General features: G+C 40.7%; 1 protein-coding gene across 8 annotated transcripts in view; it reads left to right on the plus strand.

Moving 5' to 3' along the window:
* Positions 1-20515, plus strand: part of USF3 (upstream transcription factor family member 3) — a 106980-nt gene extending 86465 nt beyond the window's left edge. For 5 of the 8 annotated variants that reach the window (XM_059720346.1, XM_019496181.2, XM_059720347.1 and 2 more), the window contains 3 exons: positions 791-868; positions 4509-4605; positions 5707-15594. In XM_059720346.1, the coding sequence (XP_059576329.1) occupies positions 791-868; positions 4509-4605; positions 5707-12155 (6624 nt within the window). In that variant the 3' untranslated portion in view covers positions 12156-15594. Of the gene's footprint in view, positions 1-790; positions 869-1100; positions 4409-4508; positions 4606-5706 lie in introns of those variants that run through there. The other 3 variants (XM_019496185.2, XM_019496182.2, XM_019496187.2) reach the window with 3 other exon arrangements.
* The last annotated feature ends 1587 nt before the right edge of the window (positions 20516-22102 follow it).

Raw genomic sequence — 22102 nt, forward strand, 5'->3', positions numbered from 1 at the left:
ACTAGCAACAATAATGAACAAGTCTGAACTGAGTAACTGATTAAATTGGAAAGAATAAAAACATCCCATGGGGCAGATAATGTGGCCCTGCATACTAGATGGGCGGGTAGGCCCAAGATAGCGAAGAGCCTGATCCGAGCATGTGGGGCCAGGGCAGTGCAAGGTTAGCCCCACGCTACTTATCTAGCTTGTGGACCAAAAGGTTAAACACTACTAGCCTAAATAAGTCAAAGTGAACATATTGTGCCCAGCTAAATATTTCTAGTCTGTTAACATTGTAGATATCCCTAGGTATACTGAAGTAGAATTAAAAGGGAAATTGAAGTCTGACTATGAAGAGAAACATCCAGTGTTGAGGTTACAGTCCATGAATTAGTGTTCCAGTAGGATGGATGGAAACCATATGCTTTGAGGGCCTTGACCCAAGAGATCATTAATAGAATGTCCCAGAGGAGACAGTTCTGCGTTGTGCTATAAGAATTAGGCTGAGGGGTATACTACTTCTTTTCTACTTCCAGCTTTTCTGATTTGGTCAGGAACAGCATATCGTGATCCTCAAAAAACTCATTTGGCATCAGTGTTGTAGCAGTATGCTATGTATATGTACTGTTTGTTTTTCTCTGTGGAATTTTAACTTTCTAACTAAATAGTATGTAAACCCAATAGCAATCAAGTTTGAATCTGAAGTTTGACAAGGCAACTCAATTAGGATGAAGGATAAAATGAAATACTGCAGAATTGCATATTCTGATCAAACTCCCTTTTCCTTCTTTATCACTTTCATCCCCAGTTAAATGCCAGAAGAGGTGTCTCTGAAGGGGCTGTGATTCAAGACTCCTGGGTTCTAGTCCCTGCTCTGCCACTGACTGTATGTGACATTAGACAAATCACTTCCCCTTCTCTGTTCCTTAATTTCCTCATCTGTAAATGAGGCTAATACCAACCTCATTAAGTGTTGCAAGGCCTGATTCTTTTTTTAAAGCATTTGAACGACTCAGAGTAGTAGATTATAAGGCAAAAAATTACTACTGTAGTCATCTAAATAGATGTTCTACAGAACACAGTCACAGAATTTCATCAAGTATTTTCTACTTTTGCAGGGATTTTTCTTCTGCATTTGGAAAGCCCAGTAACTTGTGGTTGAATTAAGGCACGGATTTCATAAAGCATCATTCTTGACTTTAGACTCCCACCAATAATGAATTGATGAGTTTTCTTCATAATCTGATTCAGTAATTAAATATTGCTACTATTAAAATGTTAGTAAAGGCCACTGCATCAGTGCAATTGTAGTGGAGAAGCTGAGATCATAGCAACTGTTTAAAAAAAAAGATAAGACCGTGAAACAAAAAAACAACAAACCAAAACAACCAAGAAGCTGTTTTGTAGGATACTGCTAGTACTGGGACTCTAGCTGTTATAGCCAAAAGAAAGTCCTTGGGATTTAAAGCTTTCCCCCTCCTTCAAGGCTGCTATCACATTCAGTGAGTACTCTGCATGACCCTTGCTTCACATCCTTGAGGCTCAGTCTATCACTCATTCTCCAAAGGGACACAGAAAGAAGACCTCTAGTGCTGGGTGACTGTTTTCAGATTTGGGAGGAGTCCTTCAGTTAAGACTGAACAGAGTCCTTCAGTTAAGACTGAACACTCACTTTTCATGATTTTTGTTCCTGTGGTCTATTGCTCTGCATCAGTGGCCAGCAATATTTCTGAGCAACAGGATGAAACAATGCAGGCCCAGTCTGATATAGGCTCAGTAGGTTTTGGTGGAGCATCAGTAGAAGATGTTTTGTCTATACCACAGCCTGGGGACTGGGGAGAAGCAGTGGTACGGGTGTAGCTCCCAACTGTCTGGCCCTAGTACAGCTTCTCACCACCTGGTGCAGGTGTGGGCATGGGCAGAACCTCCCATTGCTGGAACACAACCAAAGCCCCTCCCTCCTCTAGCTCCACAGCCCAGGTCCAATGGCTCCACAGGCCAGATCTGACTTGCAGACCATGTGCTGCTGATTTTCTCCCTATACCAATATTTTTTTTTTCACTGGGAGGCTCACAACCTCCCAGTGAAAGTATAGCAGACCCAGAGAAGTACAACCTCCCAGAGAAGTATAGCAGACTATTCAGGAACAATTTTAGTCAACTCCTTACTCTTACTGTTAGTAGGCCAAGAAGATATGTTATATGCAGCCAACTGGTCAACTTTATTTACTGTTGCCCAGTTAATTCTCCCTCACCTGAAAGATGTTGTAGGTCTACTTGAAAGTCAGTTGGGAGAGTCTTAGGTTCCATCAGTAGCAATATAGTAGCAAGGAAGCTAGTTAGAGTAAGATGACTGATTCCAACAGCAAGTATCTTCCTCCTTACCCAGAGAGCCTGTCATCCCTTCCTCTCCTGTCAGCTGTAGGGATTTTAAGATCTTCCAAGACCTACTACAACAGATGACAGACCTTGGAGATGCTGAAGGAGGTAGTACAAGAAGAATCCTACAAATTACTAAGAAAGTTGGCCGATGCTGTCAAGCTTGTTCTAGTGCATTTAAGTGTTTTTAAACTCTCCCAGACCCACGATTGCAGATGGTGATGGCACTACACAAAGGATCTAAAGTGCTTCTAAAGATTATACCAACAGAGAAATACCCTAAACATATGTCAAAATATGATTGTCTAAACTGAAAAAAGATGTCATAGTGCATAGAGAAGTTTTTACTAGAATGCAGTTTCTCTCTAGAGACATTTTAAGGAATTGGACACCATTTTCACCACATTGACGCTACAGCTCATGAAAGCATACCTGCCAATTCCATTAATACCTAGCACCTGAGAAAACTCGGATGAAATTCATTCTCCCTCTTCATGATATCCCCAACCTGATTCACACAACTAGTAGTTAGAGCTCCAGTGGCTTCTCTGAGTAGCGTCCAAATTGCAGAATTTTTATCCAGAAGTATTCTGTAACTGAGACTTCCAGATGAGAGACCCACTTGGACAGAGCTGTCCTGAAATTGCTGCATCAGCCACGATGAGGTCATAGCTTGCCAGTCACTACAAGTAGAATCACTCAAAGAAGAAAGTATGATTATGTTCTGTGGTAACTGTGGTTCTTTGAGATGTCTTGCCCATATGGATTCCACAAGCTGCTTTCCTTCCCTCCCTCCTTTTCTGTAGAGTCCAATAGTGACAGAGTTCTTATGAGAGAAGGAACTGAGGGGATGTCTGGGCTTGCTGTAGCCTGTACACCATTGAATGAGGTGTAACCCTGCTTATACATATAATATTTTTGATTGTGTGCTCTCGTACTGGAGCTCTGTTCTACTGTGGATTTGCATATTCTCATCGGGCATACAGGCGGAGAAGGTTCCATGACTATCAGGAGGAGTGAGGGCACCCTGAAGGGCCAAGAAGAAGAAACTCCAGGGCTGTGATTGGAGAGCCCAAGGGAGACCCTAGAGTGAAGTCCCCCTTTGAGGGTATTCTTGCAGAGGCTGGTGAGCCTTTACTGGTGAGAGATGGAGAGAGCTGCCTCACTAATAAGGCCCTGAATCCAAGAGGGGGGACTCTCAGCAGCAACCCTGGGCAGCAAACAGCACACTTCAGCCAACCCCAGTGGTGCTAACAGAGCAGCACTAGTGAACCTGACCATGAGAAGCAGCAATGCAGCAAGTTCAAAAAGTGGCAGGCAGCCTGCTTCAGTGCTTCCCACAGTAGCAGCAGAGGCAGCATTCCCAAGTGGTGAGAAGTGATGAGCCAGAAAGTGACGTAAGGCAGCACACCCCAGCCCCAGCAGCAGCTATCCCAAGCGGAAGCCAGTGGGATGAAATCTTCCCCAGTGGAACTGAAGAAAGACTCTTCTTCCCCACTTTTGTTGGGCAAGGTAGCAGCCTCCCAGGTTGGGGAAGCTCTCAGAAAGAATCAGACACCAAAAGACTCAAGGGCTTGTTGTTTGTTATCTGAGGGTTTTCACTTGTTGTTTGGGGTGTAATTTGGCTTTTGAAGGTATTCAGTAGTTGTTAATATTTTATATGGTTCTGTTTTTTTTTTTCACATTTATAAACTTTTATATACTGTTGGTATCCAAATTGCTTACAAATGGAGAAGTCATTCTTCTAGGACTTCCGGTAAAGGTGAAATTTTCTCAGGTTAATGGGTGGGGACATGAGCCAAAACCTGCCAAATTTGGACTCAGCACTTGTACTGCAACCAAGGCTCGGCAGAAGGGTTACAGACGGCTCCAACTGACCTTACATGTAGGATGTTCACTAGAGTCTTTATGGATAATGCATCTCAAAGAATCAATAACTGTGCAGTAAGCAATTTGAGAGATTGTTTGTTTAGAAAATACAAGAAAAAATAAAATGTGAAAACTGAGTTCAGGACATCTTTAAAATAAAGATTCCAATTAAGCTGTTACACTGGAAACATATGTAGTCTTGTCATTAGTAAGTCTGCTTTTGATTAAAAATGTTCAGTGATGAACCTTCCCCTAATTATACCACACGCTCTTTTGTAGAGTAAGAACATGATACTGGATCAGGCCTTTAAATATATAACAGAAATGAAAAGGCAAAATGATGAACTCCTGTTAAATGGAGGGAACAGTGAACAAGGTAAGTGTGTAATGTTTTGAAGGTTCTTGATGTTCCTTTTTTCTCCTTTCTACTGGGTGTTATGTGGCTCAAATATCTCCCACCAGTCAGAACTGTTTTCCCCTGCAATGCACAGCTTTGTTAGCACCCTCCTCTCTTTACTAATCCCATGGCTATGTAGCATAGTGACATGAAGCACCTTTAGAACCCAGAATGGAAATTTCTTACTTCTACAAGGAAACAATTTCTTGCCTGCAGCATTAATTGACCATAGAACACTCATTAATACCTGTTCTCAGTTATCAAGTTTAGTAACAAAATCAGGATTTTTTTTTTCATTTGGATCAACAAATTGGGGAATCTCAAGAAGAGAGATTGGCAGAAGAGAGATGGCTGTTCAGAGTAACTAGAAAACAAGAAGGTTGATGGTATTTCTTAATGCATATTTGTGTACTTAACTATGGCAAATTAAAGCAGCAGCATCATGGGATGTTGCCATTAATAAGTTCACAGTGGCCATGTCTACACAAGATGTTGACTGTGCAGTTGTTACTGTGCAATCATTTAATACTTGTATAAACAAGTACTAAATAACTGCAGTGTAGCCTCGCTGTATGGCTTTTTCATGACATTGACTGCGCAGTAGCCCGAGACTACTGCACAGCAGCATTGTGTCATGCAACGCTACTGCGCAGTAATCACAGGCTACATCACTCCAACACTACCATTTCAAGTACATTATATATAGGCGTTTCCGCACAGAGAAAAGATAAATTAGTTTTCCAGTCCCTTTCTCAGTCTTTATAAAATTAATCAGATGTCTAGAACTTGTAGCATGATTTAAGTCCTTTAAAATGGCTTAGACAGAAAAATTAACAAATCTGACTATAACAGTGACTGACTGATCTGCTAAACTGAGCAGGAAGCAGGTGAGAAGGGGGCATGCCTGAGATGAGACTTAGCTATACCTAGATATGTTTTTTTAAGTAAGGTTTTCAGAGGGCATACCGTGTATTTATTCTGTGTTACATAGCAACTATTTTGTAAGTCATATGGCAGCAATAACCTTTCCCAACGTTTTAAGGATACCCTGTTAATGGTATATTCTCATTTGTTTTGCAGCCGAGGAGATAAAAAAGCTCCGGAAACAGCTAGATGAGCTCCAAAAGGAAAATGGGCGATATATAGAACTCCTGAAAGCAAATGACATTTGCCTGTATGATGATCCCACAATCCACTGGAAAGGGAACCTCAAAAATGCAAAGGTCTCTGTTGTCATTCCCAGTGATCAGGTTCAAAAGAACATCATTGTCTATTCGAATGGGAGTCAGCCCAGTGGAAATAACCAGGGGACGCCTGTCCAGGGAATAACTTTCAATGTTGGGAATAATTTACAAAAACAAACAGCAAATGTTGTACCAGTCCAGAGAACTTGCAACCTAGTGTCCCCTGTGACTATTTCTGGTATTTGCCCCACAGAAAACAAGCCATGGTCTCAAACCACAGTTTCTCCATTGGCATCTAATCAGCCAGTTCCAGCAGGGAATCTTGTTGAGCTTTCCACCTCAGATAATGAGCAGGCCCTTCTTAGTTCGGCTACTGCCAACTTACAAAAGGCTTCTCACTCGGGCACAGAACCAGAACTGTATTGTTCCTCAAGTAACATGTCACAGAATGATCAAAATGTCCCCCAAGCCAAACATGGACAAGAAAGTACCAAGTTAACAAAGAAAACAGTCACACCTGGCATCATTCTTCCTCCTAATGCTACAATTGAGGCATCTCAAATTCAACAGGTGAATGTGTCCTATTCAAGGTTGCAGGATTCTAGAAGTGAATTTCAAGAAAGCTTTGTTGTTTCAGCCACTGCTACCACTTGCACCCCATCTGTGAGACTCTCCATCATGGATGGCTCCCCATCAGTAAATGTTCTCAAAAGTACAGACTTGGGAAGTAGTGCTGGCATGCCAGTGACTTCTGCAGTAGGAGTGAAGGCTTTAACAACAATAAGTACGCTTCCTGCCAGTTCCTTAGACAACTGTTGGTCTTTTTCTGGCTCTTCGAGTGTTGGTGCTTCTGACTTGAAAAACATGAGTAACCTGACATGGATCCCTTCAGTTGGAAACACACAGACTACGTGGACTACTTTGCAATTAGCAGGAAACACTGTTCAGCCACTAAGCCAAACTCCTTCTGGTTTAATGACTGCATTATTAAATGAGCCAGTAACTAGTGCTCATTCAGTATCTTCCACCTCCAATAGGCATTTGACTTCAAGCATGAGTCTGAATCCTTCTTTGACTGGAGACAGACAGGCAGCTGAACAAATTGTTGTTACCATGCCTTCTTGCCCATCATTACCTGTGCAGCCATTAATCACTCAGCCACAGGTTAAGGCCCAGCCTGCAGGAAATATACTTCCATTGAATTCAGCTATGCAGGTAATTCAGATGGCTCAACCAGTTGGTGGGTCAGCTGTTACTGCAGCACCAGCTAATCAAAATGTCATAATTCTCCAGCCACCAAACACTACCCCATGTCCTCCAATAGTGAGAGCTGAAGTTTCTAGCCAAACAGTTAGCCAGCAGATTGTGATTATACAAACAGCTAATCAAAATCCACTTCCCCTCCTTTCTGCACAAGCCCCTGGTTCTGTCAGAGTTCCTGTGAATGGACCCAGTTCAATAACAAACTCTAACAACCTCGTGCAAAATGCTTCTGCTCCACAAACATTTGGAGGGAAGCATCTTGTCCATATATTACCAAGACCTTCTTCTTTACCATCTTCTAGCTCTACACAAACTTTTTCTGTTACCATGTCAAATCAACAGCATCCTCAGACCATCTCTTTAAATGGGCAGCTGTTTGCATTGCAACCTGTAATGTCCTCATCTGGAACTTCAAATCAGACCCCTATGCAAATTATTCAACCTACCACCAGCGAAGATCCAAATACTAATGTTGCCCTCAACACATTTGGTGCTTTAGCTAACCTCAATCAAAGTATATCACAAATGGCTGGGCAAAGCTGCTTACAGCTGCCACTCAGTCAGCCTACTAATCCCACAGTTGCCAACAGCCAGATTGCCCCAATAAACTGTGTGCCACTACCAACTTCTATATCTTCCATAGCTACTGAAAGTTCAACAGTGTTACCCAGTGCTGCTCATTCAGTAAGCACTTCCCCCAAAAAACCTGCTAGTGTGCCATCTAATGTAAAATCAAAAAGGACAAATAAAAAACAGAGTACAAAAAAACATTTAATATCCATTAGCAAAAATTCATGTCCAGCAGTTCCTTGCAGAGATGTAGGGAAGCTTGATTGCACTAATGTGGAAGGTACAGACCAGTGTTCAAATAGTGAAGGGCTGCGTAAAAATAAATCTGTGCTATCACAAACCTTAGATGTATCACAAGCAAAAAGTATGGCAGCACTAAGTCCTGAAAGCATTTCTGATGACTGTTCCAAAGAAGCTCATAATTCTGAACAGATGATGGGATCTGGCCATTTGCCAGAGCCAAGCTCAACAGAGACTCCTACTTCTTCACCACTGAAATCAGTGATGTCAGAACAATTTGCATTGGTTCAGTCAAGTTCCAAAAATTCCATTCCTCAACAAGCATGGAGGCCTCAAAATAATCCACTGCCCAACTCTGCATTGCTGGAATTGTCCAAATCCAATGCAACTCCTACTGTCTCAATGTCTTCTCCTTGTGAAGCACATGTAACAATTTCTCAGATTCCTGAGACACCAAGAGCACAAAGTAGTGCAACAAACCATCCTTCTGAGACAGAAGCCATTTCAGAGACCTGCAGCATAGGGCAGAATTCTTCAATTGGAGTGCAAGGCACAGATTTGTTAGAGGGACAAGGTCTAACTAAAATGTTGTCTGACCTTACTAAAGAAAGAACAGCTGGACAAAAAACCTCCTTTGCAGTTCATGTTGAACATTCTAATTTTCCCACAGAAAACTCCAAAACAATAGAAGCAAATGTTAGTTTGCCTGAGAAGCAGGAACTCTTGCTAATGAACACGGAAGGTGATACTCTCACACAGCACCATTCTTGCATTTCTGACCAAGAGGTGGTTAATAGTTCTCTTATTGCTAGCAGACAGGCAGACTCTCCAATGTCAACTAGCTCTGGGAGCAGTCATAGCTTCTCAGTTGCATCCATGTTGCCAGACACATCTAAGGAAGATGTTACCAGCAGCACGTCCACAAATAGTTATAGCAGCTGCACATTTTCAGAGCAAACTGACATAGTAGCTCTTGCAGCAAGAGCTATTTTTGACCAAGAGAACCTTGAGAAAGGTGGAGGGGGAGTACAAGTTAATATAAGGGATAAGTCTGCTGAAATTGCACCTTTGGAGAGAGAGCAGCAGTCTTTTAAACTACAACCACCTAAGGAGAACAATGCAGGACAGTTGGAAATATCACCTAGCAAATTCAGTGCTCAGGATTCAGTGCAAACAAATATTGAAAGACCAGCTGAAAAACCAAGCTGTTCTGTAGGGGTAGAAATATCCAACACTTTACAGATTTCAACATCCCACTCACCAAGCGTAACTAGCTTAAGTGTAAATAATCTTATACATCAAAGCTGCATAATACAGCCTCTTGTGAGTTGCTCAGGTTTATCCCAGCCCTCAGAGCAAACACCTGTTCCTGCAACTGTGAATCTTTCCATATCCTCTAGTTCCTATGTCAGTCCATCTCCAGGACCAGCTATGGTGACTGAATATGCTCAAGAACAACTGAATGCTATTAGGGCAAACCCCATGCAAGCATCCCAGATACAAGAACCACACTTAAAGCAGCAAACCCATGAAAGTCTCAAGGATGCAGCTAAGCGTGTGGTGCAAGATGACTTTCTGCTTTCTACAGCAAAGAGGCAAAAGCAGTGTCAGACGACACCTATCAGGCTGGAAGGCATGGTCTTGATGAACCGAACACCAGATGGTATAGCTGATCAAAGTCAAATGCTGGTTAGTCAAATGCCTCCCAGTTCATCCAATCCAGTGGTGTCAGTGAGCAATCAGGGGCACACTGATGGCCTGAATAGATTATTCCCATCTGCCAACAGTTTTGTAACAACTGTGAGGCAAACTGAAGTTCAATGCAGTTCTCAGCCTTCAATATCAGAGCAGCAAAGCCAAACAGGAGGTCAACATCTGCAGTCCATTCAGCATGTTCCTGCCCCAGGCATATCGCATATTCATAATAATCACCCATACTTAAAACAGCAGCAGGCTGGACAACTGAGAGAGAGACATCACTTGTACCAGATGCAGCATCACATTCCTCATGCAGAGAGTTCAGTTCATTTGCAACCCCATAGTGTCCACCAACAAAGAACAATTCAACAGGAGGTGCAAATGCAAAAGAAACGAAGCCTTGTACAAGGAACCCAAACCACTCAACTTTCTTTGCAGCAGAAGCACCATGGTAGTGATCAAAGTCGGCAAAAAAATGGTCAGCCACATCCACACCACCAGCAAATGCAGCAGCAATTGCAGCAACACTTTGGAAATTCTCACCCTGAAAAGAACTGTGAAAACCCTGCAACAAGCAGAAACCATCATAATCATCCTCAGAGCCATATAAATCAGGATATTCTGCATCAGCAACAAGATGTTGGCAGCAGACAGCAAGCCTCAGGAGTTTCCTCTGAACATGTATCAGGGCATAACCAGATGCAGAGACTTATGACCTCAAGAGGTTTGGAGCAGCAAATGGTGTCCCAGCCGAGTGCTGTAACTAGGCCATCGGATATGACCTGCGCCCCACACAGGCAGGAAAGAAACAGAGTTTCTAGTTACTCTGCAGAGGCACTGATTGGAAAGACACCGTCTAACTCTGAACAGAGAATAGGTATGCCTCTTCAAGGCCCTAGGGTTTCAGACCAACTTGAAATGAGAAGTTACCTTGATGTCTCTAGGAATAAAGGCTTGGTAATTCATAACATGCAGGGTCGTATATCCATAGACCATGTAGTTGGTTCAGATGTGCAGCGGCTTTCTGATTGTCAGCCATTTAAGCCAGGTGGAGCTAGCCAGCAATCAGCAGGCAATTTTGATGTGCAGGCCTCAAGAAATAGTGACATTGGTAATTCTGTGTCATCCCTCAGAGGCATGCAATCACAAGTTTTTCGAATTAGTCAAAATACTGTGCAACCTATAGAGAGGCAAAAGAGATTGCCTTATCAGCCAGTTCAGGGTATTCCAACTGGAAATGCTCTTCTACCACGGGACAATGAAAACACATGCCACCAAAGTTTTATGCAGAGTTTACTTGCTCCTCATCTTGGAGATCAAGTTACTGGAAGCCAAAGATCAATTTCAGAACATCAAAGGAATACACAGTGTGGTGCATCTTCCACCATTGAATATAATTGTCCCCCCACACGAGAGAGTGTTCACATCCGAAGAGATGGTGAAGCTCAGAATAGGGAAAGCTGTGACTTGTCTATGGGTACAATTAATACTAGGAACAATTCTTTAAATATTCCTTTTTCAAGTTCTTCTTCCTCGGGAGATATTCAGGGTCGAAACACAAGCCCAAATATTTCTGTACAGAAGTCCAACCCCATGAGAATGACTGACACTCATGGAACCAAGAGCCACATGAATACGCCTGTTTCTAGTAACCTGCATGGGGTTGTCCGGCCAGCTCTCCCTCACCCTGCAGCCTCTCATGGAAATGCAGAGCAAGGGCAGCCACCTGTTCGTCAACCAAATTCTTCTGTCACTCAGCGATCCAGGCATCCTCTGCATGATAATAATGGTTCTAAAATCCGCCAGCCAGAAAGGAACCGATCTGGAAATCAAAGACATGGAAATGTCTTTGACCCTAGTCTTCCCCATCTTCCTCTGTCTACCAGTGGTAGTGTGATACTTGGGCGTCAACAATCTACAGTAGAAAAAAGAGGCAGCATTGTCCGTTTTATGTCGGATAGCCCACAAGTGTCTAATGATAATGCAGTCCCTGATCAGCATACTCTGTCTCAAAATTTTGGGTTCCCTTTTATTCCAGAAGGTGGTATGAATCCACCAATAAATGCCAATACATCTTTCATTCCACCAGTTACTCAACCCAGTGCCACTCGAACACCAGCCCTTATCCCAGTAGATCCTCAGAATACACTGCCATCATTCTACCCACCTTATTCTCCTGCCCATCCCACTCTGTCAAATGACATTTCCATCCCCTACTTTCCCAATCAAATGTTTCCTAATCCAAGCACAGAGAAGCCTAGTAGTGGAGGTTTAAACAATCGATTTGGGTCCATTTTATCTCCTCCCAGACCTGTTGGTTTTGCTCAGCCAAGTTTTCCTCTTCTCCCAGATATGCCACCAATGCACATGACCAACACTTCACACTTATCCAATTTTAACTTGACATCTTTATTTCCAGAAATAGCCACAGCTCTTCCTCCAGATGGTTCAGCAATGTCACCTTTGCTTTCAATAGCAAACACATCAGCTTCAGATTCTTCCAAACAATCTTCAAACCGACCGGCCCATAATATAAGCCATATTCTAGGTCATGATTGCAGTTCAGCTGTATGAAAACTAATAGGCTGACATGGAGTCTGATGAGTTGTTTATAGATAAATATAGATCTTAGCTGGCATCTCTGAAGAGACATTCATAGCAACACTGTTTGTATAAAATGATGTGTGTACCTGGGTGCTTCTTATGTACATACTGTATATCAACTGACTTTCAAGTACCAGTGCCTATAATGCTTACTAGTAACAGTAAGAGTGCACAGCCTAGAGCTATGAAGGTATTGATTGTTGATTTTGCAACATTCAATAATCTGATTGTCCTGAGCTAACTGCCACCCTCAGTGCTTGGATCTAAAGCATCAAGTAAAATTTCAATTTTGTGGGAGATGGGATTGAAGGAAACAAATGTTTTGGATTTTATTTTAATGTTTGGTTAATTTGCCCAGAAGGTACAGTGAAATATATATATCTTCTTTTTTGGTAAGTTTATTTTAGAGCCTTGCACACAAGTCAACTTGGTGTTAGTTTAGACACCTTTGTGGGCTTTCTTACCTGGTAGAATTTGTCACGTGCTCTACTCAAGGCTGACTTTATTCAGGAAAACCCATTGTGTGTGCTTTTGGCTTCAGCAGCTAAAAGAAAAATTAAAATACTCAAATTCCCTTAAAATATGACTTCGTCTTTTTCTGAAGAGAAAATTTTAATTCAGATTTGTAACTGGTTCCTGCTGAACTGTGTGTTGCATTGTTAGTGTAATTTATTACTCCTTTTAGTGATATCAGCATAGATGCAGCAGTCCTCTTTGTTGTCATCTGTTTATTGTTAGTATGCTGCAAGTTACCTCAGGTATATCTTTCCTATACCTTGTTTAGCACCTTCCAAATGAATCTGTCTTTCTCTCTCTCCTTTTTTTTTTCAAATCCATGTCTTCACATCTGTGCTTTCATTCCTCCTTTCTTTGGATTAAGGCCCTTTCCTGTAATTGATAGCAAGTGGGCAGACTACTGTGCCTAAGTGGAACCCCACTGAAATTAATGGGGCTCTTTGGAGGTACAGCAGTCTGCCTACTCTGTGTCATTGCAGGATGAGGATCCTAAATAAACGTTAATTCTTTGCACTTATACAGCACCTTTTATCTAAGCCAGTGTGACTGTGGATATATTAGTGTGTCAGGATTTAAGCTCATGGTATATTGGGAACTGCTTAGTAATATGAGCGTGGTAATGTGTGTGGTGTTGGGGGAGAGAATGTTAAGTAAGATTTTTAATTGTCTAATACTTTTGCAAAATTTTGGTCCCATGGTTTTAAATGAAAATAAGGGGGGAACTAGGTAAGTGATATTTATTTAGTGACTTCTGTAAAATTGTTGTCTTAAGTAAGGTAGATATTCTTTGTTATGCATCTGAAAATGATCACGCAAGACTTCTTCTTAAGATCAGAAATAGTAACTATTAGTTTTGCTTCTAAACAAACCCCTTCCCCTCTTACTAGAGGGTCAGATTGCAGGTCTTGCTCCTTTACAGTGTAGTAGAGAGGATTAACAGCCAGAGTTGCTCTGAGGCATCCTTTCCATGCAGGGAAAATTCAAAGCCATTAAATGCTTCAAATGCCTGCTTGTTGTAGCATGATTTAATCCAGTTGCTGCTGTCAAATCTCTGTGGGGTGAGGAGAACCATGTAACGCCTCATTGTATCTGTGAATCATCACAGTGGGCATGTCTAAGTGAGCTAGGATGCTGTAGCTCATCACTACAGCGATGTAGCACTGATGGGCATGAACCATGACACTGATGCTATTGTGCGGTAGCAACAACCTACTGTGCAATAGGGCCGGAAATGACCTATGTGCCACTGAGGCTGCGCAGTAACAACTGCGCAGTCTGGTGCATGTGTAGATGTGCGGAGTCTAGCTCATCTCTCTGGTAGATGTGATTGAAAAATGGAGTTTTCCTATTTTTCACCCCCTCTCTATGCCCACACTGATGTAGCCAGAATTTTGTCTATAGATTGAGGGCTGGATTCTTATTAGGAGTAGGACTCATACTGCTCTGGCAGTGGATGGATGTCTGCTTTTATAATTTGCCTGAGGATGTCTCCATTTTTAATGTTGCTTCAGCTTGCAAATCAAAGGGAAGTGGTACTGTCTGAAACTGGAAATTCAATTCCAACCAAGATAGGGAGCATACTTAGGACACTAACTGTATTGATGTTTTATGTCTCTATATTTAAAATTAAGCACCTGTTTACTCTCTTTAGTTTAACTTGAAAACAGAACAATCCACAATTGTCAGTGCCACGGTTTGAGGTTACCATTCTAACCAAGAACCATAGGGGTAGAAATTAGCATAATGTTTTAGTTCTCTGATGGAGTGCACCTTCCAAGTCATGTGGAGCGCGCCCACAGTTGAATCCCTCCATCACCACATATGCAGGCTGGTTGCAAGTCACACCTGGCCTGCAGGCCATAGGTTGCTGACCCTTGTTTTATGCCTGTGTAAAGTTTTCATAAAGCACAACTGTTCTGATTTGGTATCATTTTATGTTAGAAAGTGTATATGACTGCTAAAGAAACAATGCTGTGGAAAATCAGATCCACAGTTAATAAAATTAGACTGAATTTTAAAAGTTCCTAAATACTGCTTTATTTCTTCTCATACTTTCAGGCATCCATATAGAAGTACACAGCTGTTAATACTCAGCTGCTTTAAGCTCTTTGAAAATTAGAGTGAACTTGTGAACTTTGTGGAATAGATTCTTTCTTTGCATAATTTTATTGGCTTTATTGGTCTTACACCCAGATTAAATTTTGTTGTATGTGTTTGCCACTGGGGATACAGGGCTAATATATAAATATATATATAGTGATGCTTCATTTTAACCATGGAAAAATGTGGATTTGGGGTTACTTTTTTTAACCAAAAAAAAAATTTTTTTTAATCAGACAAAACCAGGATCCCTGGTAATTCTCATGTTACATATAGTATTAATCAAATGACTTTTATAGAAACAACTTATTAAGTGCAGAAAGAGGGCTTTCCTTCCGTTCTGCCCCACTTAGTCGTGATAATTTTTATTGAACTCCAACCAAATTCCATTGCAGGTTTTTTATACTGTGTTATATTATATTAAATGTTAAAAGTAGTTAAATGATTTGTTAACCAATCCTGATTACTTTATTAAAATTGTCATAGCAATTTGTCTAGGATTAGGATGAGTACTGTGCAAAGATGTGGTGAGGAGCATAAAAAAACTCTAGAGAGCTTAAAAATGAACCACCTCCTTTTTTGAGGCATATAATGAATGCTGTTTTGACATGTGTTGCACTCCATTTTTTTTCTGGGGGGGAACAGTTCTGCCACTTGAGTACAAAGTAATAACTTCTTTTTCTTCCATGTTTCCCTCTTAGACTGCTCACAATTTTCACTTCAAGATACAGCCTTGCAGCTGTATTTCTGTGGAAGGAAACAGTGACCTCCAGTTGCCAGCTAAATGACTACAAAATATATATTCTTTATGGATGCCTGAATTAGAGACTTATTGTCCACCATATCTACTTAAAAGGCAGCAATCCAGAATTCAAAATTATCTACTTCCATACAGCTTGTGTTTTGCTGTTATCTAGTATTCTGTAAGAATAAGAAATGAAATAAAAACACTAATAGGTTAAACTGTATTTTTATTTGCTTCAAAACTGCAGCAGTGGAACTCCACAGTCCTCAATGAAGTTACTCAACCTTTATATTGTTGTAATGCAGGGAAAAATATATTCCTAGTTTGTAAATGAGTTAACAAGACTTGTCTGTACTTAAGTCTGGTCTTTTGGGCAAGCTGCCAAGTGCTTAATCTCCTTAGGTATCTGTTTTGGTAATAGCTAGGACAGGGGTACAAACTTTAATGTTGTATTGTCCCAAGACTGGAATTGTATGAATGAAAGCATTTCTTTTTCTACTGCATTAAGACATGTATATGCATTTTGTGTGTGCATGTATAGATTCACACAAACATACTAAATACATATTAGTATGTGCATGTGTGTATATATGAAGTAAATGTTAACTTTCCAATTTGTACAACTGTGAGCAGCCATTCCTCAATGCCTAGTAGTAGTATAAGAGAATACTAATTAACTCAGTGTTGCACTGGTTTTTGACAGTCACTCCCAGGGTTAATAAATTACATTACTGATAAATGGGAATGTAGTCTCCTTGCTGTGAGGTTGTGATGTTAATTAATTAAACTCCCTAACCCTAATGTGTGCCCTAAGTCTCTGCAGCGGTCTAAGAGCAAGCAGGTTATAGGTTGTTATAGGTATCTACTTTTCATTTTAATTAATTTATTTCTGATATATAGGGCTAGTAATTTTCTTACACGTTTCACAGTTTCTTGGGTGTTTGTGGGGAAAAACTGATATGAGAGCAGTAACTGAGACAGTGGAAAAATGCAGAGAAAGAGAAAGCAGTCATATCTCTTCTTCATTCCTTTCTAAGGCGGTTGGACTGCAGAGAGATTTAAATGTTGTTAAAAAGCTTTAAATAGTTTGTATTACAAAATTAAGGTTAGTTTAATTGAAAAGGGAAAGAATGACCTTAAAGTCCCTTTTACTATAAATTACTTACCTTTTGTTTTTTTCCCAGTGACCATACTGTGCCTGAGAAACACTTGCCCTACCAATGAGTGCAATGTTCTTGCTGTCCTAATGTGAGATAGTATGCCTCATTGTAGTTAGGTAAAGGTATATCTTTTCCCATCTCTTTTAGAATTAGGTCACAGATGATAATAAGATAAAAATTTCAATTACCAGTTTATATTTTAGTGGTGATCCTGATTCTTGCCTGCCACATCTTGATAGAAATAAAAAGCTTTTCATTGGGAGGGAGGGATTTGAACACCACTATATAACCTGAATATGTTACTTTATCTTGTAGCACAGAACTCTTGAATGTTCCTCCAAGTCTATGGAAATTCAGCAATTCTTATTGTAAAAGCTCACAATGATCATTTTTTTCTCTTTTAACTGTCTTTTATTATTCAAATTACATAACAAAAATTATTAACACCTTCAAGAGAAAATTGGATGCTTATCTTGCTGGGATCCTATGACCCCAGCTGACTTCCTGCCCTTCGGGCGGGGGGCTGGACTCGATGATCTTCTGAGGTCCCTTCCAACTCTAATGTCTATGAAATCTATGTTTTCTTAAATAGTTTGGATTTTTCTTCTCCAATTCCTAACAGACAGCTTCTTCAGACTCTGGCAATTACAACGTTCAGTCTTAGAAAAAATTAAAATAAAACAGAAAAAAAACCCTTTTGAGATGAGGTTGCTCAGTACCCTCATCTCTTTTAAGGATACGTCTATAAAATAACAAAAGTCTTTCTGATGTCTCTCCTGACTGTCTGCATCGGGGTTTCAATTTTTAGAGTCTGCAGTCCTTACTACTCTCCAACTCACTTTTGTTTCTTTTTGTTTTTTTAACATAAAAACGTAAAGTAGAATTTTTACTTGTTTCTGCAAGGCTTTCAGGTTCTCCATCTATTTAACTGGTTTCTGTACCTCGTTTACATCAACGGATCTTCAGCTGGAGTCTCTCTCTCTCTGGCTTGTAAGACTCTTCTTAGTCTCTTGATTTACTGTCTGTTGTCTCTCCATCGCTCCAAGCAACCCACACTCCCGCTTGGGCTCCCCCCTGTGTTGCGTCACACTTCTCTTCCTCATCCAGGTCTCTTCTTGTCCCCGCCTCTCTCTGGGGCTGTTCCAGCTTCATGGAGCAGTAACTCTGGAAGCGTGGCTCCTGTTTCTTTTCCTTCCCTGGCTCCTGCTCACCCTCAGGCAGTATCAGAATAGTCTTCTCTTCCTCGTACCTAAATTGAATCCAGGAAGTGTCTTTGTTTTGGGGAGACCATGTCAGCTGCTGCCCAAGTGGGGAGAAGTGTTTCAGTGCATTGCGTATGGGCAGGTAGAAAGACTTAGCATCTGAAGTACTTCCAGTGGTACCAGGCATTTGTTTCTTCTGTTACTGAAGTTTTTATAATAGATTTCTGGTTGATGGGAAAGCTTTGATGCAAAGCTAGTTGTCTTTATAAGATTTCTGGAAAATTTCATTGGGAAAAAGGGCTTGTCTAACCTATCAATTAATTTGGTTTATAGAATTATTATATACCTTCTTTGGAGAGAGAAGTCCAGAAGTTCAGAGGTGGCATGCAAGGTGGTTAATTGATGCAAGTTCATTGTGTTTGGTTAAAATATAAATAGGGTTTTCCTTGGATGTTCTCCCTATCAGATATCTGTTGGCATCTGTTTCTGTTACAGATCAGCTGAAAATTAAAAAGGCAGAGGATATTATAAAAATAATTAAAAATATTATTTTCCATCAAAAATAGTTGATGATAATCCTAGAAAGTAATTTACTCTTGTTCATTTGTGAGTACTATTTTGTTATTGAAGATTGCTAATCTGTGGCTTTGCTTGCCTTTTTTTAATTGAAGGGAAAAGATATGAAAAAAACTACAAAATGACCTGGGTTTTGCAAAGAAAAGGGTAAGAACATAGATATAATTCTGAGTCTATCAACCTATAAAATATTGCTCCATGCAACTGTGATGGTATTGCTATAGCTAGCAAGCACCGTGTATTTCTATAGCTTTCAGCTTTCTCCAGATGAGTTCTACAAACTCAGTGTAAGTAGACCCAAGAAGTAAATTTGCATATATTTTAGTGTAACATTTTGATATTTTCTTGGAGGGGCTTAGAAGAATAAGAGCAGGAGCAACCTGAAGCAATAAGTTAGTTGTTAATGCTTTACACTTATAAAACAGTTTTCATCAGAAGAATTTAGTTCCAAGAATGGAATTCTGCTCGTTTTTTTGGGTGCCCAGACAATGTTTTAGTCATGTACATTGTTGTCCAAGTCCCCAAAATGCCATTAACACACTGGTTGACATTCTAGTCCTGCACACATAGCCATACTCATACAAACAGCTATATATGCACCTAGTAGTAGAACGTTAACCTGTGCTTAAATGGCATCTTGGGCACTTAGGCAATCATATAAATGACCGGATCTGGTCATTTAGGTGTCCAAAAAAGAACAGAATGCCAACCAAAGAGTTTTACAAAGATGTGCAAACATTTCTGTTTTTAGTAGCTAGGGAAACTCAGACACAGAGAAGAGAAGTGATTCATTCAAGATCACAGAACCAGATTGTAACCCAAGTCTTTCAACTCATGTTCCCTATTCCAACATCAGACTGCTGTCTATGTAAAATAGCATCTCTCTGCAAAGTGCTATGTTAGTCTGAATAGAGAGCCTTCTAAATTTTGCCCAGACTTCCTTACTACACATTACAAGTGTGCAGTTACTGCCATGTGAGGGGACTTATCCAGTTGAAAGCAAGTGGTCTAGCATGGGTTTGCAGTCAGTGGAGTGGCCGCAACATACACGTAGGGAAAAGAAGTCAAATTGTTATTTCTGACTTACTATTGTTTTTAAATATTATGAGCTGTTTATGACTCTGGTTCAGCTTGCCACAGGCTTTTCTTCGTAAATTCTTTGTAAAAGCTACTATCAACCAATTGTATTTTTTAAGAGCTGTGATCTTTTCTCCCCTTTGGAGATCTCCCATTAATAGTAACCTTACTATTAATGGGAGATCTCCATGTTAACAATTACTTTAAATATACAGCTTCTTATTAAGCAGTGCTATTTTTTTCAGATATCCACTTTTCCTTAGATAAAGTGAAAACAGTAGGGCAACACTTTTTACTCTAAACTGGCTAAATGTTTGTGTGTAAATCTATTTTACATAAAATAACTTAATATAAGCTTTCAACTCATAACTTTTAACTATGCTAACCAGTTTTCTGCTGATCATAAACATGGGCATAACTAAAATGGAAATGTATTGTACTCATTTCCTTATTCTCACACAGTAAGAAGGAAAGCCAATAAGAATGTCACTATAAGCAGTTAATCTAAGATGCTGTTCCTCTCCAAAATGTAATTTTTTTAATTTATATTCAGTTTAGGATCTTTTAGTGTACTCCTTTTGCTATATCTGCAAATCTCCTGGATGCAGTCCCAATGGAACTCTTAGTTACTGTTTTGTAATGGATAAAGTAAAATGTATAATAAGCATAAGAATATCTTGCAATTGCAAATAAGATCTTGTTCTGTTTATTTTGACATTTTTATGAATGTGTTGTATTCAGATGTAAATATCCCAAACCACAATCTTATTCAAACTTTGGAAATTTCTACTGTTAAATGTAACACTTTGTTTAATGGTTGTAATATCTATTTGTATAGATATGAGCATCATAGTATTTTATTAAAAAAATACTGTTTTTGTGCTGTGTGGGTTTTTTTTTAACTATGTATATAATTTTCAACAGAGAACAAATTAAAGTTGTAATTTTTTTCAATTTCCTTAAAAATTAGTATTATATTTTGTTGTTCCTCCATTTTTTCTTGGTCAATTTAGTTCTGTGCTTATGAGTGCTTTGTCAGGGTGTTGTCTGTGCTGCTACTGCATGCAGTGTGTGTTCCCTTAGAGACCTTACTCTTACACAAAGAATGGCCAGAGGCTTAGTTCACTGACCAAGGCTCAGTCAGGTTTATTACCTACAAAATACCAACCCAGTAACACTCTTGTCCAAAGGGTTACAACATGGGATTATAGGAAAGTAGTTCAGCCCCCTGCTCAAGGCAGGATCATTCCTGACTGAACTGTTTTAGCCAAGTGTCTGTCTAGCTTGCTTTTGAAAATCTCCAGGGATGAGATTCCACAGCTTCCCTATGTAGCCCATTCTAATGCTTATCTACTGCCATTGTCAAATTATTTATTCTTCAATTTAAATTTACTCTGCTACAGTTTGAAGCCATTGCTCCTATCCTGTTCTCTGTAGATGTAGGGAACAGGACTATCTTCAGGCTCTCTGTAATTACCTTTCAGGTGTTTGAACATACTAAATCCTCCCTCATGTTTCTCTTCACCAGAATAAATAATCCTCGCTTTGAGGCTTTCCACATAAATTATGTTTCCTTGACATCTAATAATGTTTTTGCTTTTCTCTGGACTCTTTCCAATCTGTTTGCATTTTTCTTGAAGTGCAGGGCCCAAAACTGGACACAACTCCAGGTGAGGCCTCATTAGTAACAAATAAAGCAGAAGAATCCACTTCCCTTGATTTGCACATGACACTAATGTTAATACAACCCAGTATTTTACAGTAAAAGCACACTTGAGCCAAGGCCAGAATAAGAGACCCCAGGCCGAAAGCTGCAGCCAGAGTAAATAGGCCTGGTTGCCTGATTGGGGCACAAGGCTGGGACCTGCCCCTCCCCTGTAGTAATTTCCCAGCTCCATGCCCTGATTGGGTCATCAGGATTGGGAAGAGTTCCTTCCCCTGCAGCTCTTTCCCAGCCCTCTACTTGGATGGGGGCAGCAAGCCTCTGGTGGGGTGGGGAATCTGGTGCACCAATGGGGGAGCTAGCAGTGAGTTCTGTTCAGCTGGGGGTGGCTGGAAGCTGTCTCACTGGTGGGGCAGCCAGCAGTGAACCCCTGGCTGGGTGGGGAATCCCTATTTAGCTGGGGGCAGCCAGGAGCTGTCCCACCAGTGGGGCAGCTAGTAGCAAGCCCCCTGCTGGGCAGGGAGCCCTCGCCCAGCCAGGGGCTGGCTGCTAGCTGCCCCACCAGTGTGACAGCTCCTGGATGCTTCCAGCTGAGTGGGGGATTTCCCGCCAAACCTGGGGCTCACTACCAGCTGCCCCATCAGAAGCTCCCCAGTCCCAGTGCTGCTTAGCTCTCTGCTCCTCACTGCCCTAGGGAGCCAGTAGCCCCATTGCACTGGGACAGGGCCAGGGCAAAGATGGACCCGGTCCCTGTGCTGATTCCTGCTGGTGTGGCTGACAAGAAGCAAATTTGTTCCCAGTCAGTATCTACATGAGCCCTACTGTGCGGTATCTACTGCACTTGTTTAGTACCTGTTGATGCTTGTACATGTGACAGG

Source organism: Alligator mississippiensis, chromosome 1 (genome assembly GCF_030867095.1).
Source record: "Alligator mississippiensis isolate rAllMis1 chromosome 1, rAllMis1, whole genome shotgun sequence".
NCBI lineage: Eukaryota > Metazoa > Chordata > Crocodylia > Alligatoridae > Alligator > Alligator mississippiensis.